This window comes from Hypanus sabinus, chromosome 14 (assembly GCF_030144855.1).
Source record: "Hypanus sabinus isolate sHypSab1 chromosome 14, sHypSab1.hap1, whole genome shotgun sequence".
NCBI lineage: Eukaryota > Metazoa > Chordata > Chondrichthyes > Myliobatiformes > Dasyatidae > Hypanus > Hypanus sabinus.
Window position 1 is genome coordinate 100,899,362 of NC_082719.1, and position 17,946 is coordinate 100,917,307.

Below are 17,946 nucleotides of genomic sequence, written 5' to 3' on the forward strand. Positions count from 1 at the left end.
GCTGCCAGTAGAAGTGGTGGATGCAGGCTCAATTTCAACATTTAAGAGGAAGTTGGAAAGGTACATGGATGGGAAGGATATGGAGGGTTTTGTCTGGGTGCAGATTAATGAGACTCAGCAGAATAGTAATTTGGCTGACGATGGGCCGAGGGGCCTTTTACCCTACTGTATCTCTAAATAAAAATAAAATCAGAATCAGAACCAGCATTACATGGAACGTGTTGACTTTACAGCAGCAGTACAATGCAAGGCATGATAACATAGAAAAAAACTGTGATGACAGTAAATATATATATATTTATAAAATGATTAAATTAAATTAGTACAAAGATAGAAATTAAGAAGTGGTGAGGTAGTGTTCTTGGGTTCAATGTCCAGCCAGAAATCGGATAGCAGAGGGGAAGAAGCTGTTCCTGAATCGCTGAGAGTGTGCCTCAGGCTTCTGTACCTCCTTCCTGGTGGTAACAGTGAGAGGAGGGTATGCCCTGGGCATTGGAGGCCTTTATTAATGGACACTGCCTTTCTGAGGCACTATATCTTGAAGGATCTTGAATACTACAGTGGCTAGTGCCCACAAGGGAGCTGACTAAGTTTACAACTCTGTGCAGCTTACTTTGACTCTATGAGTAGCCAACCATTCCCCACCCCCCTCCCCCATAGCAGACGGTGATGCAATCAGTCAGAATACTCTCAACGGTACATGTGTAGAAACATGTGGGTTTTTTTGGTATCATACCAAATCTCCTCAAACTCCTAACGCAATATAGCCATTGTCATGCCTTCTTTGTAACTGCTGGACCCAGGATAGATCCTCAGAGATATTAGCACCCAGGAGCTTGAAGTTGCTCACCTTCTCCACTTCTGATCCCTCTTTGAGGACTGCAGTGGAAGTAATCATAAAGGGCTCCTTCTGAGGCCTTGGTTTCTGACGTACTCACATGTTTTGTGCTTTTTAAAGAGTAGTTAAAGTAAATTTATTACTGAAGCATGTTTATGTTACAATGTACTGCCTTGAGATTAATTGTTCTTGCAGGCATTTGCAAGTAAAGAAATACAATAGAATTTATGAAGAACTAAGCATAACCCAAGACTGACAAACAACCAATGTGCAAAAGAAGACAAATGGTGCAAACAAAAAATTAAATAGTACAGAGAACATAAATTTGCTGATGACACCACTGTCGCAGGCTGAATCAAAGGTTGTGATGAATCAACGTATTGGAGGGAGATTGAAAATCTGGCTGAATGGTGCCGCAAAAACAACCCGTCACTCAATGTCAGTAAGACCGAGGAGCTATTAATGACTTCAGGAAGAGGAAACCAGAGCTCCATGAGCCATTCCTGATCGGAGGATCAGAGGTGGAGAGGGTCAACAACTGGAAATTCCTTGGTATTATCATTTCAGAGGATTTGTCCTGGTTCCTGAACATAAGAGTTCTTACAAAGGAAGCATGGCAGTGCCACTACTTTCGGAGAAGCTCGCGAAGATTCAGCTTGTCAGCTAAAACTTCGACAAATTTCTGTACATGTGCAGTGGAGAGAATATTCACTGGTTGTATCACAGTTTGGTATGGAAATACCAATGCCCTTGAATGGAAAACGCATCAAAAAGCATTGGATATGGCCCAGTCCTTCTCAGGTAAAGCTCTCCCACCATTGAACACAACTATCCAAAATGCTCTCTCAGAGAAGCATCAAGGACCCCCCATCATCCAGCCCATTCTCTCTTCTTGCTGCTGCCATCAGGAGGGAGGTACAGGAGTCTCAGGACACACACTACCAGGTTCAGGAACAGTTTTTTTCATCTTAACCATCAGGCTTTTGAACCAAAGGGGTAACTTCACTTACCCCAACACTGAATGGCTCCCACAATCTGTGGACTCACTTTCAATGACCCTTCATTGATATTTATTGTTTATTTATTTATTATTACTATTTCCTTTTTGTTTGCACAGTTTGTTGTTTCTTTTTTTGCACACTGGTTGTCCATCCTGTTGGCTGTGGCCTATTGTGTCTCTTGTATTTACTGAGAATGCCCACAAGAAAATTAATTTGAGGGTTGAAAATGGTGACGTATATGTACTTTCATAATAAATTTACTTTAATCTTTGTAGAGTCCTTGAAAGTGAGTCTGTAAATTGTGAAATCAGTTCAGTGTTGAGGTGAGTGAAGTTATCCACACAGGTTCAGGAGCCTGATGGTTGAAGGGTAATAACTGTTCCTGAACTTGATGCTGTGGGACTAAGGACTATTGTACCTCTTGCCCAATGGCAGTAGTGAGAAGAAAGCATGGCCTGGATGTTGGGGCTTCTTGGCAATGCCTGCTGCTTTCTTGTGGCAGAGCTCCTGGCAAATGGGCTCATTGGAGTGCAACTTTCTTTCATGAGCTGCTGGCCTGTACAAACTCGAAAAGCAAGGCACTGCAAACTGACATCCTCAAAGAAATATAAATATTCTAGGTGAAATATAAATATTCAGAGATGAATACCTAAAACTGACATCCTCAAAGAAATATAAATATCCTAGGTGAAATATAAATATTCAGAGATGAATACCTAAAGAGTAGGGGAGAGGCAGAGCAAGAGTGAAACTATTACAGAAAAGGGCATTCCATTAAATATGTTAACCATTAGATAGTGGGTGAATCAAGTGTGTCATAGTTACGTTTCTATACTGAAACCAGCTGCTCATACGACCTGCTTCACTTGACCCTGATTAGGGTGTGTGGGGAGGCTAACCGGGTGCTATAACTTGCCAAAGGGTGATCTGCAGGCTAGAGGAGGGAAGGAGTATCTTACACTTCTTTTTGTAGAGACGTATCTCCACCCTGTCATCCCCGTAGAACAAGGCAGCCCAGTACAGCCCCTTTAGCCCACGATGTCTGCTGACTTTTTAATCCACTTTAAGATCAATCTAACCCTTCCCTCCACATAGCCTTCCATTTTTATATCATCCCTGTGCCTATCCAAGAGTTTCTTAACTGGCCCTAATGTATCTGCCTCTACCACAAACCCTGGCAGTGCGTTCTATGCACCCACCACTCCCTGTGTGCAAACTCTACCCATGACATCCCGCTTGTACTTTCCTCCAATCACCTTCAGATGATGCTGCCTCGTATTAACCATTTCTGCCCCAGGAGAAAGTCTCCGGCTGTCCTTTCAATCGGTGCCTCTTACCATCTTGTACAAACTGACCTGTTTCAGATTCAGATTCATTTATTTCTCATATGTATATCGAAAATCCATCATTTGTGTCAACAAACAACACGCCCAAAAATGTGCTGGGGGCAGCCTGCAAGCATTGCCACATATTCAGGCGCCAACAGAAATTCTTTATATATCGCCGGAATTCAGAAGAATGAGGGGTGACCTCACTGAAACCTATCGAATATTGAAAGGCCTCAATAGAGGTGTGTATTGTGAGCTGTTCTTGGTTCCTCATCTAAGAAACAATGAGCTGACATAGGAGATAGTTCACAAAAATGATTCCAGAATTGAAAGGCTTGTCACATGAAAAGAGTTTGACAGCACTGGACCTGTATTCTCTGAAATTCAGAAGAACGAGGGGTGACCTCATTGAAGCCTATCGAATGTTGAAACGCTTTGATTGAGTGGATGTGGAAAGAATGTTTCCTATGGTGGAGGAATGTAAGACAAGGGGGTACAGCCACAGAATAGAGAGATGTCCTTTTAGAACAGAGATGAGGAGGAATTTCTTTAGCCAGAGAGTGGTGAATCTGTGGAATTTGTTGCCACAGCCAGCTGTGGAGGCCAAGTCATTGCATATGTTTAAGGCAAAGGTTGATAGATTCTTGATTGGTCAGGGCATGATGGGATATGGGGAATAGGCAGGAGATTGGGGCTGAGGGAAAATGGATCGCCATGATGAAATAACAGAGCAGACTCAATGGGCCAAATGGCCTAATACTGCCCCTATCTCTTTTATGGTCTATTATTGTTAAAAGAGATTTGTGCAGGGATAATAGTAGGTAAATGGTGGATAGATTGTAAATTGGCCACTGCTGCACACAGAATAAGTCACGTTACACAATTTGATTAAAGTGCTGTTTGATATTAATTAAGTCTGGAAAAGAATAAGAGCCGTCAAAGTCATTCAGCAGGTGTGACATCAACAATAATGCAAAGGGACAATATAAAGCAAGTGGTTTAGCAATCAGATTAGAAATGAGATTGGGAGCCCTGACCTGTGGCAGAAGAAACTGAATTAAGTGCATTAAGAGAAACATTCATCATGGATTAAGAAAGCAGAGAAGACAGTGACTCATTCTTTCTAGTTTTACATTACTTTTGCTCTTCAGCCTTTTCAATAAATAATCTAAATATGCAAAAGTAATGAAAATGAAGTAAAAACAAGGACCACAGTGATACCTTGACATGAGTGGGATGCTATCGGCCTTTTTAATATCTGTGCATCTGATGTCTTCCTTGATATTTTCTAGACAAGTCATGAGGAATATTTGTCCAGTAAATCTCAAAGAAACCAAGTACACAAGAATAGGTGTATAGATAGGGCTAATACAAGCAAGCCCCCCACCCCCCGAGGTTGGGAGAGACTAGAACTAGAGGTTGCAGGTTTAGGGTGAAAGGTGAAATATTTAAGGTGAACTTGAAGGGGAGCTTTTTCATTCAGAAGTTGGTGTGAGTGTGGAATAAGCTGCAAGTGGATGCAGTAGATGCAGGTCAGTTACAGAAAATAACTGAAGCACAGCTGAAGCACAGTACAGGCCCTTCAGCCCACGATGTTTTGCAAACTCTTTAGCTTACTGTGGAAATACATCTGTAATACATCTGTATTAGGGTGGAACGGCAGTGTAATGGTTAGCACAATGCTTTACATAGCCCACCAGGGTTCAATTCCCGCCACAGTCTGTAAGGAGTTTGCACATTCTCCCCATGACTGTGTGGGTTTCCTCTGGGTGCTCCAGTTTCTTCCACAGTCCAAAGACTTACTGGTTGGTAAGTTAATTGGTCATTGTAAATTGTTCCATGATTAGGATAGGACTGGGGGATTGCTGGGTGACACAGCTTGAATGGCCGGAAGCTCCTACTCTGCGCTGTATGCCAATGAATATATAACGTTTTAAAAATGTAATGTGACAAAATGGAACCTGGTGATCCCACAGTGCTTTGCTGGTCGGTTTGGATGGAAGGCTTGTAAGAAGGGGGATGTAATTCATAGCGGGGTGCGTATTTTATGGCAGGGAGTGTTTTGAAAATAGAGAAAAACAGGACACTGCTATTGCAGGGAAAAACCTCCAGAGAAAAATGGACTAATTAAAGACAAATGCAACACATTTAAGATGAATCAGATAAGGGAGGAATGTAATTACGGATGAATTACTGGACTCTGTAAAAATGTTCTGCTTTGAGCTGTAAGATTGAAGCTACCTACCAATAACTATATGTATGGAGGTAGACTTTCCCTTGCAAATAATAATTGAGCTTAAAATTGGATCCACTCTGAGTTTGTTGTAGTCTGTTACTATATACTTAGGAGACCTAGCTGAATAGTACATGACACTAAGATCAATCTAACATTTCCCTCCCACATAGTCCTCAATTTTTCTTTCATTCATATGTTTCTTAAATGTCTATGGCTTCATACCACCATCCCTCCACGCACAATAGAACTTTGTATAGGTACATGGATGGAGTGGGCTTGGATGGAATGGTCTAGATGGTAGGTTGATGGGACTAGGCAGAAGACCAGGTTAGTATGGATTAAAAGGGCTGACATGCCTGTTGTACTATGCTGTTGTACTCAATGACTATAAAGAAAGAGTCTTGCCCTATCCAGAGGGGTGACAATTGTAGTTCAGAAATAAATGAAGGGGCTTCGCGAGTTAGATTATGAAGAAGTTCAAAGTAAGTGTATTATCAATAAATACTACCTTGAGATTCATTTCTTTGCAGGCATTTACAGCAAAATAAAAAGTACAACAGAATTTATGAACAGCTACATCAAATAACAATGATTGACAAACAACCAATGTGTAAAAGAAGACAAATCGATCAAATAATAAAAAAAATAAACAAATAGAGCCCTTGAAAGTGAGTCCATAGGTTGTGGAATCAATTCAGTTGAGTGAAGTTATCCATGCTGGTTCAGGAACCCGATGGTTGAGTGGTAATAACCGTTCCTGAACTTGGTGGTGTGGGACTCAAGGATCCTGTCTCTCTTTCTCAATGGTGGCTGCAAGATTAGAGCATGGCCTCGATGGCGGAGGTCCTTGATGATGGATTCAGCTTTCTTGTAGCAGCATTCCATATAGATTCATTTATTATATGTATTTTTTTTTTGTTTATTTATTTAGCGATGCAGCATGGAGTAGACTCTTCTGTTCGTTTGAACTACTCTGCCCAGCAACTCCGATTAACCCTAACCTAACCATAGGACAATTTACAAAGACCAATTAACCTCCCAGTACGTTTTTGGACTGTGGGAGGAAACCGGAGCACCCAGGAAAAACCTATGCATTCCACAGGGCGGATTACAGAGGTTCCTTGGGGGAGCAATGCTGGAATTGAACTCCAACTCGGGAATGCCCCGAGCTGTAATAGCATAGTGTTAGCCGCTGTGCCAAATATGTGCTCTGAGTGTAAAGGGTTAATGGTGTTGCAGACACAATTTTTCCCTGTATATCTCATAAGTCTTAGTGGCTTGTAAATCAATATTCAAAAGCTTTGAATCCCCCAGAGTCTGCTTCTTAAGACTTAAACCTTCTTCGACTCAATGATTTCCCAAAATCCCTTCGGATTTTAAGTCTGCAAAGTAAACTAATCATGAGCTTGCATCCCGCCTCCCTCTTGTCAGTGAAAACGCTCCAAATGTCAAGTTTTAATAACTGGGAGCAAATCTGTGCTTTAGAATATAAATAATGGATTGTTAGAATGAATTATAGATGTGCCGGTGGTTCTACAGGGTCAGGTACCTTGAAGATTATGAAGGGTACAATTGCTTGGCTGTCTCCTTGCAATATTTATCCATGGGTGTGATTAGCAAGCATCAAGTTCAAATCACGCCACCCATTTGAAAAACCTCAAACCTGATATGCTTTCCATTTGGAAACCACAAGATTACAAGGAAAATGCAGATGAGGATATAATATTTATATAAGTAAGGCAAAACATCCTTTTTACCTCTCTGGGATGTTCAGAATAGGTACAGTTCTGTGCAAAGTCTTAGGCACATATATATATATCTAGGGTGCCTAAGACTTTTGCACTGTATTGTAGTAATTCTATGTATTGCACCGTACTGCTGCAAAAAAACCAAATTTCATGACACATGTGAGCGATGATAAACCTGATTCTGATATGGGTCGCTATTGTGGGAAGGCAGCAGCAGGGAGGGGGAGTCATGATTGGGAAAAGCTGGGGGGGGGGGGCGGGGGGGAGTCGGAAGCACCAGAGACATTCTGTAATGATTAATAAACCAATTAATTGCAATCAAATGGCCTTGCCTAGTGTCTCAGGGCTGGGTGTGTCTGCACCTTCCCCTGGGACTCCTCTTCTGCCACCTACCCCGCAACCCTCCCATGGCGCTCCACCCTCACCATTCCCAACACTTTTTGCTTCCACCAGATTTACTAGTTCACTCTCTGCTCCAAGTTGACAAATACTGTGTGAAAGTATTAGGCACTCTAGCTATATAATGGGCCTAAGACTTTTGCACCGTACTATTTCTATAACATAAATCATAGAACATGGAACAGTACAGATAAAGAGATTAGTTTTATTTGTCACATGTACATAAAACATTAAAACAAAGACAGTGAAAAGTGTCATTTTGCATCACAACCAAAACGGTCTGAGGATGTGCTGGAGTTTGTCCCCAGGTTTCGCCATCCTTTCAATGCCAACATAAAATGCCCACAACTTACTGACCCTTACTAACTTACCTACAGGCCCTTCAGCCCACAAACTTGTGCTGATCTTTCAATATTTCTTCTTGAATAACTCTCCATTTTTCTTTCATTCATGTGCCTATCTCAGAGACTCTTAAATATCCCTAATATATTTGTCTCTGCCACCATCCTGGCAGTGTGTTCCATGCACCCAGTTTTCTCTGTGTGGAAAAACACTACCCTCGACATAATTGGTATTCAAAATGGGTAGTGTTCCAAGACTACAGTATCCCCTCTATACTTTCCTCCAATCCCCTTAAAATTGTGCCCCCTCATATTAGCCATTTCCACTGGGGAGAAGACTCTGTCTATCCACTTGATGGATGCCTCTTCTCATCTTAGGCACCTCTTTCAAGTCACCCCACATTCTCCTTCGCTCCAAAGAGAAAAGTATGCTAACATTTGGGTCAGACTGCAAGGAAGAAAAAACAAACTTTATAGAAGTTTCTAAGTTCTCAATATATTGACTTCAAAATAAGAAAGTTGGACCAGGTTCTACAATAGGCCTCAATCTGTTTTGTTGTCAGCTTGGTACAATTGGTAGAACTCCCTGTTCTGTATTACATGGTCATTGGTCTACATCCTTTTCCTGAGAGCTGAGTAAAGCAACCTATTTATTTATTTATTTATTTATTGTGACGCAACGCTGAACAGGGCCTTCCATTCCTTCCACCACTACGAGCCACGTAGTGCAACCCACGATTTAACCCTAGCCTAATCATGGGACAACTTACAATGACCAATTAACCTACCACCAGGTACATCTTTGGACTTTGGGAGGAAACCGGAGCACCCAGAGGAAACCTATGCTGTCATGGGGAGAATGTACAGACTCCTCACGGACAGTGGCTGCAAGTCTATAGCACCAGGCTCAAGGCCAGCTTCTACAATAAGGCAACTGTATATAGGCTTTATAGAACATTACAGCACAATGCAGGCCCTTCAGCCCATAATGTGCCAACAGTTTGACCTACTCCAAGATCAATCTAACCATTCCTTCTGACATAGCTGTTCTTATTTTTGTCATCCACTTGCCTATCCAAGAGTGTTTTAAATGTCCCTAATGTATCTGCCTTCACCAGCACCCCTGGCAGAGGTTTTTATGCACCCATAACTCTCTGCATAAAATATCTGCCTCTGACACCCCCCCCCCCCCCCCGTACATCTTTATCAAGACACATCTCATCCTGCTTCTCGCCTAAGAAAAGGGCCATAGCTCGCCCATCCTTTTATCATAAGCCATGCTCTCCAATCCTGGCAGCATATTGGTAAATTTCTTCTGCACTTTCCCTAAGGACAGACAGACATACTTTATTGATCCTGAGGGAAATTGGATAGATTTAAAGGACCTCAGTCTCCTCAGGAAATAGAGATGGCTCTGCCCCTTCTTGTAGCTTCCACATCCTCTCTCTAATGAGGTGACCAGAATTGAACACAGTACTCGAAGTGTGTTGTAAACAGACGTTTAAAGAGTTGAAACATTACCTCGAGGCTTATAGGACCAGGAAATGATTCCCTGGAATAATAAGATGGGACTCTTGGCCTCAAAATCCACCTCATTATGACCTGCACCTGATTACCTATCCTCACTGCACTTTTGCTGAGACTGTTACACTTTATTCTGCATTCTGCTACTGTACTTTCTTTATCTTTTCCTACCTCAGTGCATTGGTGTAGTGATCTGATCTGTATGAACAATATGTGAGACAAGTTTTCATTGCACTTCAGTACAATAATAAATCAATCATCATCATTATGTGTTGTGTCGTATGATGTAGGTGATCATGGTCTCAAACGGTTTGCCATTGGTTTCTTCTGGGCAGTGTCTTTGCAAGACGGGTGACCCCCAGCCATTATCAATACTCTTCAGAGATTGTCTGCCTGGCATCAGTGGTCACATAACCAGGATCTGTGATGTACACCAGCTGCACATACGACCATCCACCACCAGCTCCCAAAGCTTCATGTGACCCTGATCAGAGTACTAAGCAGGTAGTAAACCTCTTCCAAGGGTGACCTGCAGGCCAACAGAGGGAAGGAGCCCCTCATTCCTCCTATGGTCGAGACGTATCTCCACCCTGTCACCCAATACCCGTTCTAATTCGAATTTTATCTTTACGATAACATATTAATTTGAAACTATATTTGCCCCCTCAGTCTGAGAAAACCCAAACCATATCTGGTAGAAAAAGGAAGAAAAATTATCCCTAAATTCCTGAACAATATTATCCTTCGAAGAGATAATAGTTCAGTATGGCCTTTGGGATTACTGCAGACCATCTTCCATGATAAAAAGGATGAAAGAGAAGATGATTACTTGAAGTATTGCCTACAGTTTTCAAAGTTCAAAGTAAATTTTATTATCGAAGTACATGTATGTCTCACATACAACCCTGAGATACATTTTCCTACAGGAATACTCAGCAAATCTTTAGAATAGTAAATATAACAGGATCTATGAAAGATCAGCCAGCATGCAGAAGACAACAAAACCATGTAAATTCACACATGAATAAATATAAACAAATAGTGAGAATATGAGATAATGAGACAGAGCCCGTAAAGAGAGATCATTTGCTCACCCTATCATAGACAAGACATTGTCGAACTGTAGAGGGTACAGAAGAGAATTACAAACTGCCTGGGATAGAGGGTCTGAGTTATAGGGAGAGTTTATGAGAGGGTCTGAGATAGGGGGAGGTTGGGAGAGGGTCTGAGTTACAAGGAGAGGGTTGGAGAGGGTCTGAGTTATAGGGAGAGGTTGAGAGATGGTCTGAGATAGGGAAAGGTTGGGAGAGGGTTGGAGAGGGTCTGAGTTATAAGGAGAGGTTGGCCATGCTGGACCTTGATTCCCTGGTGTGCAGGAGAATGAGGGATGGACCCACAGAAGTTTATAACATTGTGAAGGGTGTGAATAAGGTGGACAATCATAGTCTTTTCCTTGGGGTGTGGAGTCCAAACCTAGAGGGCAAAGACACAAGATAAGAGAGGAGAAATTTAAAAGAGACTTGAGAAGTACCTTCTTCGCACAGTGGATGGTGAGCACCTAGAATGTACTGCAAGAGAGAGTGGTTGAGATGGATACAAATGCAATGTTTAAGAGGCTGTTGGATAGGTACATGGAAGTGACTGACTTGGAGGGTTATGGGTTTCACATAGGCAATGGGGACTGGCAGGCAGGATGCTGTGGACACCATGGAACAGATGGGCCAAATGGCCTGTTTCCCTTCTGTGACTCTATGACATTGCCAAGCATGGAGTAGAATTCTGGAACAGAAGTTGTATCATAAAATCTGCACAATTAAGTCAGTAACTACTGTGCTTACCATCAGAGAATGTGCTCACCACCACGTCCTGGGAAGAGACGCCTGGCCCATGTCGGTTGAAAGCCAAAACCCGTAAACTGTACTTTGTGAACTTCTTCAATCCTTCCAGCTTATAATACAAATTATCCACATCGATGCTCTGAAACAGGCAAAAACCATCATTATCAATTGGACCAATTCTTATGACTGAATTCATGACACAGTTACAAAGGGGCATCATAAAACAAACAGGATGACGTTATTTCATCAAAACGGCTTTTTTTTGTATTTTCACTCCTCTTTTTAAAAAGACAAAAACATTAAAGATTAGCTTTATTTGTCACATGTACAATGAAACCTCGAAATGCATCATTTGCATTAAAGCAAATCAGCAAGGATTGTGCTGGGGGCAGCCCGCATGTGTCAACATGCTTCTGGTGCCAACAAAGCATGTCCACAATTACTAACCCTAACACGTACATCACTTGGAATGTGGGAGGAAACCGGAGCACCGGGAAGAAATGCACGCAGTCATGGGGAGAACAAACTAACTCCGTACAGACAGCAGTGAGAATCAAATCCCGGTGCAAAGCAATGTGCTAACCACTTCAGTTTTTTCCAACCATTATCTCTCAATACTTTGGATCTTATGAACAGTAAGAGGAATGAAGAACAGAATGCAGTCACTTCACTTACAGATAAGGTACTGTACATATGACATACAAGTGTATTTCTCTGACAGAGCTTCTTTTGAGAACAGGGTCTGGTCATGATCAGAATTGGAATCAGGTTTAAGATCACTGGCATGTGTTGTGAAATTTATTATTTTGTGGCATCACTACAGTGTAATACACTAAAAATCTATAAAATACACTAAATATATACAGGATAAATTAAGTAAGCAGTGTAAAAAGGATAATAGTGAGGCATGGGTTCTTTGTCCATTCAGAAATCTGATGGCTGAGAAGGAAAAGCTGCTCCTAAACAATCAAGTGTGTGTCTTCGGGCTCCTGTACCTCCTCCTTGAGAATGAGAAGAGGGTAATGGGGTTGTTAATAATGAATGCCACCTTTTTGAAGCATCACCTTTTGGAGATGTCCTCAGTGCTGGGAAGCTAGATCCCATGATGGTTCTGGCTGAGTTTGCAATTTCCTGACATTCCCAGCCAAGTTTATCCAACAATTCTACTTCATGGGGAATCCACAACACAGGCCTACACCCAAAAGCACCTCTTAGATTCTCAGAACGTTCTAAAAGTCAAGAAGTCATTGTAAAGAGTGAAGTCATTGCTGTAACTTAGTAAAAGGCAGCAGTTAACAGAAGCACACTAAACTTGTCCAAAGGGCAATATAGTTATTAATAAAACATCTGTATGTATGATTGAAGAATATTTGCCAATTTATCAGATAAAGCTCTATTGATTTTCCTCACACTGACACCTAGGAATGGTTTACATTGGTCTGAAACTGCTCTGAACGACACCTCAGAACTCCCTGTGCATTGACATGTCAGTATTAAATTCTGTATTCAATGATGATCTAACTTAGACTAGTGGAGACACTGACAAGGGTAACAGATGACAGAAATCTTTTCCAACAGGAAATCTGGGAATCCCTTAACAGCAGGTTTCCAATCTTGCCACAGCCACCAATACAAATCAAACATAGCATGCATAAGACTTTGGAGCTGAATTAGGCCATTCAGCCCATCAAGTCTACTATGCCATCCCATCATGGCTGATTTATTATCCCTTTCAATCCCATTCTCCTGCATTCTCTCCATGACTTTTGATGCCTTGATTAATCAAGAACTTAGCAATGTCCACCTTATAAATACTAACTGACTTAGCCTCTACAGCAATCCGTAACAATAAATTGCACAGATTCACCACCATCCAGATAAAGAAATTCCTCCTCATCTCTGTTCTAAATGGAGTCCTGCTATTCTGAGGCTGTGCCCTCTGGTCTTAGAGTCCCTCACTATAGGAAACATCTTGTCTACATCCACTCTTCAGGGCCTTTCAATATTCAACAGGTTTCAATGAGATCCTTGCTCTTTCTCTTAACTCCAGCAAGTTATCAAACAGTTCCCATATGTTAAGTCTTTCATTCCCAGAATCATTCTTGTGAACCTAGTCTGGAGCCTCTCCAATGCCAGCACACCTTTTCTTCGACAAGGGGCCCAAAGCTACTCAATACTCCAAGTGCAGTCTGACCAAGGTATCAATCAGAGAGTGATACAGATTCAGATTTATGTATATTGAAATGCACAGTTTGTATTAGCAACCAACACAACCTAAGGATGTGCTGGAGGAAGCCTCACATTTGGTCACAGTGAGATGTTCTTCAGCTCAACTCATCCATGCCGACCATGGAGTCCACGTATGTCTCCTACCCTCCTTGCTCATAAACTGTTTGTCTCACTCCCACCGGGAGGAAGCATCTACACCAGGACCATCAGATTCAAGACAGTTACTTTCCCCAAGCAGTAAGGCTGATCAACAGCTCCACCACTTCGTTATTATCTCCTGTCAGTCACCTTATGTATAGCCTAGGTCATTTTAATGACATACAGTCAATCTATGTACAGAAGCTATCTTATGTTTTTGTTTTTTTTTTAGTGTCTGTTTTTTTTTAAGTATTATTATATTCTTTATCTTTTGTGGGTTTGTTTGTGTTGGACCAGATCTGGAGTAAACAATAATTTAATTCTCCCTGCACTTGTGTGCCAGAAATGACATTAAATAATCTTGAATCTTTTAAATGTTTGTCACTGCACTTGGATCAATGCATTCACCAGTTGCTCATTTCATATACACTCCACCATCTGCCTGAAGAACTTACTACTTAGGTCCCCTTTCAATCTTTGACCTGTCCCTTAAATCTATAGCAACACATGTAATGCTGGAGGTACTCAGCAGGTCAGGTTTTATTTTATGGAAATGAATAAACTTTCAAAATTTTGGCCCAAGAGCCTTCTTCAAGACCATAAATCTGTGCTGTCTGCATAAATCACAGAACCTAAAACATGGAAAAATTTCTTCCCACAGTGTTGTGCCAATCTATATAAACCAACTCCATGATCAATCGAACTCTTCCCTTCTACTGCTAATTAAATCTGCTGATGACACTACAATGATTGGCCTAATTTCAAATAATAATGAGACAGCTGACAGAGAGGAAGTCATCTCTCTGACACAGCAGTGTCAAGAAAACAAATGCTCCATCAATGCCGCAAAAATTAAGGAGCTGGTTATGGACTGCAGGAGGTATGGGGACATGTTACCCCTATAGACATCATTGGATCTGGGGTTGGGAGGGTAAACAGCTTTAAGTTCCTCGGCATCCACATCATCGAGGATCTCACGTGGGCTGTACGTACCAGCCGTGTGGTGAAAAAGGCACAACAGCACCTCTTTCACCTCAGACGGCTGAAAAAGTTTGGTGTGGCCTCCGAGATTCTAAAGACTTTCTACTGCAGCCTGATTGAGTGCATCCTGACTGTCTGCATCACTGCCTGGTATGGGAACTGTACTTCCCTCAATCACAGGACCCTGCAGAGAGTGGTGCAGACAGCCCAGCGTATCTGTAGATGTGAACTTCCCATGATTCGGGACATTTACAAAAACAGGTGTGTAAAAAGGGCTTGAAGGATCATTGCAGACCTGAGTCCTCCGGATCACAAACTGTTCCAGCTGTTACCATCTGCTAAACAGTACTGCAGCATAAAAGCCAAGGTTGGAGGTGTTGTGGATAGAGTGGAGGGCTGTCAGAGGTTACAGCGGGACATTAATAGGATGCAGAACTGGGCTGAGAAGTGGCAGATGGACTTCAACCCAGATAAGTGTGAGGTGTTTCATTTTGGTTGGTCAAATATGATGGCAGAATATAGTATTAATGGTAAGACTCTTGGCAGTGTGGAGGATCAGAGGGATCTTGGGGTCTGAGTCCATAGGATGCTCAAAGTAGCTGCGCAGGTTGACTCTGTGGTTAAGAAGGTGTATGGTGCATTGGCTTTCATCATTCGTGGAATTGAATTTAGGAGCCGAGAGGTAATGTTGCAGCTATATAGGACCCTGGTTAGACCCCACTTGAAGTACTGTGCTCAGTTCTGGTCGCTTCACTACAGGAAGGATGTGGAAGCCACAGAAAGGGTGCAGAGGAGATTTACAAGGATGTTGCCTGGATTGGGGAGCATGCCTTATAAGAATAGGTTGAGTGAACTCGGCCTTTTCTCCTTGGAGTGACGGAGGATGAGAGGTGACCTGATAGAGCTGTATAAGATGATGAGAGGCATTGATCGTGTGGATAGTCAGAGGCTATTTCCCAGGGCTGAAATGGTTGCCACAAGAGGACACAGGTTTAAGGTGCTGGGGAGTAGGTACAGAGGAGATGTCAGGGGTAAGTTTTTTACTCAGAGAGTGGTGAGTGTGTGGAATGGGCTGTTGGCAACGGTGGTGGAGACGCATACGACAGGGTCTTTTAAGAGACTTTTGGACAGGTACATGGAGCTTAATAAAATAGAGGGCTAAGGGTAAGCCTAGTAATTTCTAAGGTAAGGACATGTTCAGCACAACTTTGTGGGCTGAAGGGCCTGTATTGTGCTGCAGGTTTTCTATGTTTCTACCAATAGCCTCCGGGACACTTTCTTCCACCAGGCCATCAGACTGCTTAATTCATGCTGACACAGTTGTGTTTCTATGTTATATTGACTATCCTGTTGTGCATAATATTTATTTTAAATTACTATAATTGCACATTTCATTTTAGACAGCAACATAACGTAAAGATTTTTACCCCTCATGTAGAATGAAGGATGTAAGTAATAAATTCAATTCAATTTATTCTGATGTTTGGCCTGAACAACAACTGATCCCCTTGACCATGTCTACGTATTTTTATACATTAGGTTGCTGCCACATAATTGGCTGATTAGATATTTGTATTAATGAGCAGGTGTACAGGCATACCTAATAAAGTGGCTACATTCAACCAACATATTAATAGAAACTTGGAGCTAACATTAAACAATCTCAGAAATGTGGCTGGCATATTAATTACTGGTTAGGAATTATGAACAGACAATGCAAAGATTATCTGCAACTTTAGCTTAGTGAAACCCCTAAATGAAATGACTGTAATTATAAAATATGCGGGCTATGTTGTTCAGACCATATTTATCAAGAATAGTGAGTGCGTGAAAGATCAAACCTTGAAACAAGTGAATCACTACATGATCTTTCACGCACCCACCTCTCTCTGTGCAAAAGACTTACCTCTGACATCCCCTCTATACTTCCCTCCAATCACCTTACAATTATATCTCTTCATATTGGCCGTTTGCCCCCTGCGAAAATGTTTCTAGTTGTTCATTCTATCTATGTGTCACATCATTTTAGTCTGCTCTAAGATCAAGCCGACCATCCCATCCCACATATCTTTTGTTGTCCATGTGCTTACCTAAGAGTTTCTTAAATGTCCCTAATGCACCTGCCTCCATCACCAACCCTAGCAGCAAGTTTTACACATTCACCACTTTCTGTGTGAAAAACTTAACCTCTGACATCCCACTATACTTCCCTTCAATTGCCATAAAATTATGCCCCTTGGTATTAGACATTTCCACCCTGCACAAAAGGCTCTGGCTTTCAGTGGTACAAACCATTACAGAACGGATCTAGTGATTTCCTGGCATATCTAATGAATAAAATCTTCTCTGGCTTCCAGTCAGGTACAAGTATCTATCTTAACCAACGTTTCAATGACAAACTCTGCCATTTTTATCATTAAAGTGTATAGAAAATATACATCACTGAACTAGACGTCAATCCTCTCCTGTTGGATTCTCCCTTCTCCCTTCTCCAGCCCTGTATCTCTCTCTTCAATCAACTTCACTCATCCCCCTGCCAGTTTCACATCACCTTGTGTTTCTCCCTTCCCTTCACCACTTTTTAACTCTAACCATCTTTTTTTATTCTCCAGTCCTGAAGGGTCTCAATCCAAAACATTGACTGTACTCTTTTCCATAGATGCTGCCTGGCCTACTGAGTTCCTCCAGCATTTTGTGCGTGTTCTTAGAATTCCAGCATCTGCAGGTTTTCTCTTGTTTGTGATTGAAGGAATTGTTTTTGATTGTTATTTCTGAAAAAAAAATGCTGGATTCTTAACACTGAATTTCTGCAATGTTACCTCTTGTGTTGGATTAGAGGTCTTGTGCTATAATGAAAGGTTGGACAACTTAGGTTCTTTTGTCTGGAGCAGCAGAGGCTGAAGGGAGAGCTGATAGAGGTTTATAAGATTTAGGGAGACATAAATAGAATAGACGGACAATTTATTTTTTCCAAGTGTAACATGCTGTAAGGTTTCACTGCTAATGTAATGGCCACTCTGTAGCAGCAATGTTTGGGTTAAGACTAGAGATAACGGAGTTCTGGAATGTGGAGGCTATCCAATGAGAGAAATGTTGTTCTTCCTTGTGAGACAGGAAGAGAGATTTTTGCGGTCTTTCGCCGGGGAGAGATGAGGAGAGAAGATGTGAATGGAGGGAGTTGGTAGACCACCGGGCGGAGAGGACTTGGAGCGAGGGTCCGAAGGACAGCGACAATCGGGGGAGGTCAATAGTGGATGAACAGCTTATCAGTGAGCTCCAACATTGTGCATTAGACTGTTTCATGAGAATGGGCCCTTTTCCTTTTTTGTTTTCTTTACTAACCGT

The 17,946-nt window shown here is 41.8% G+C and overlaps 1 protein-coding gene across 1 annotated transcript in view; it reads right to left on the reverse strand.

The window, feature by feature from the left end:
• The window catches only part of dcc (DCC netrin 1 receptor), an 897,707-nt gene that overhangs the window by 267,653 nt on the left and 612,108 nt on the right, over positions 1-17,946 (reverse strand). Inside the window, exon 11 of the mRNA XM_059988663.1 lies at positions 11,254-11,392. Coding sequence (XP_059844646.1) covers positions 11,254-11,392 — 139 coding nt within the window. The remainder of the gene's footprint in view (positions 1-11,253; positions 11,393-17,946) is intronic.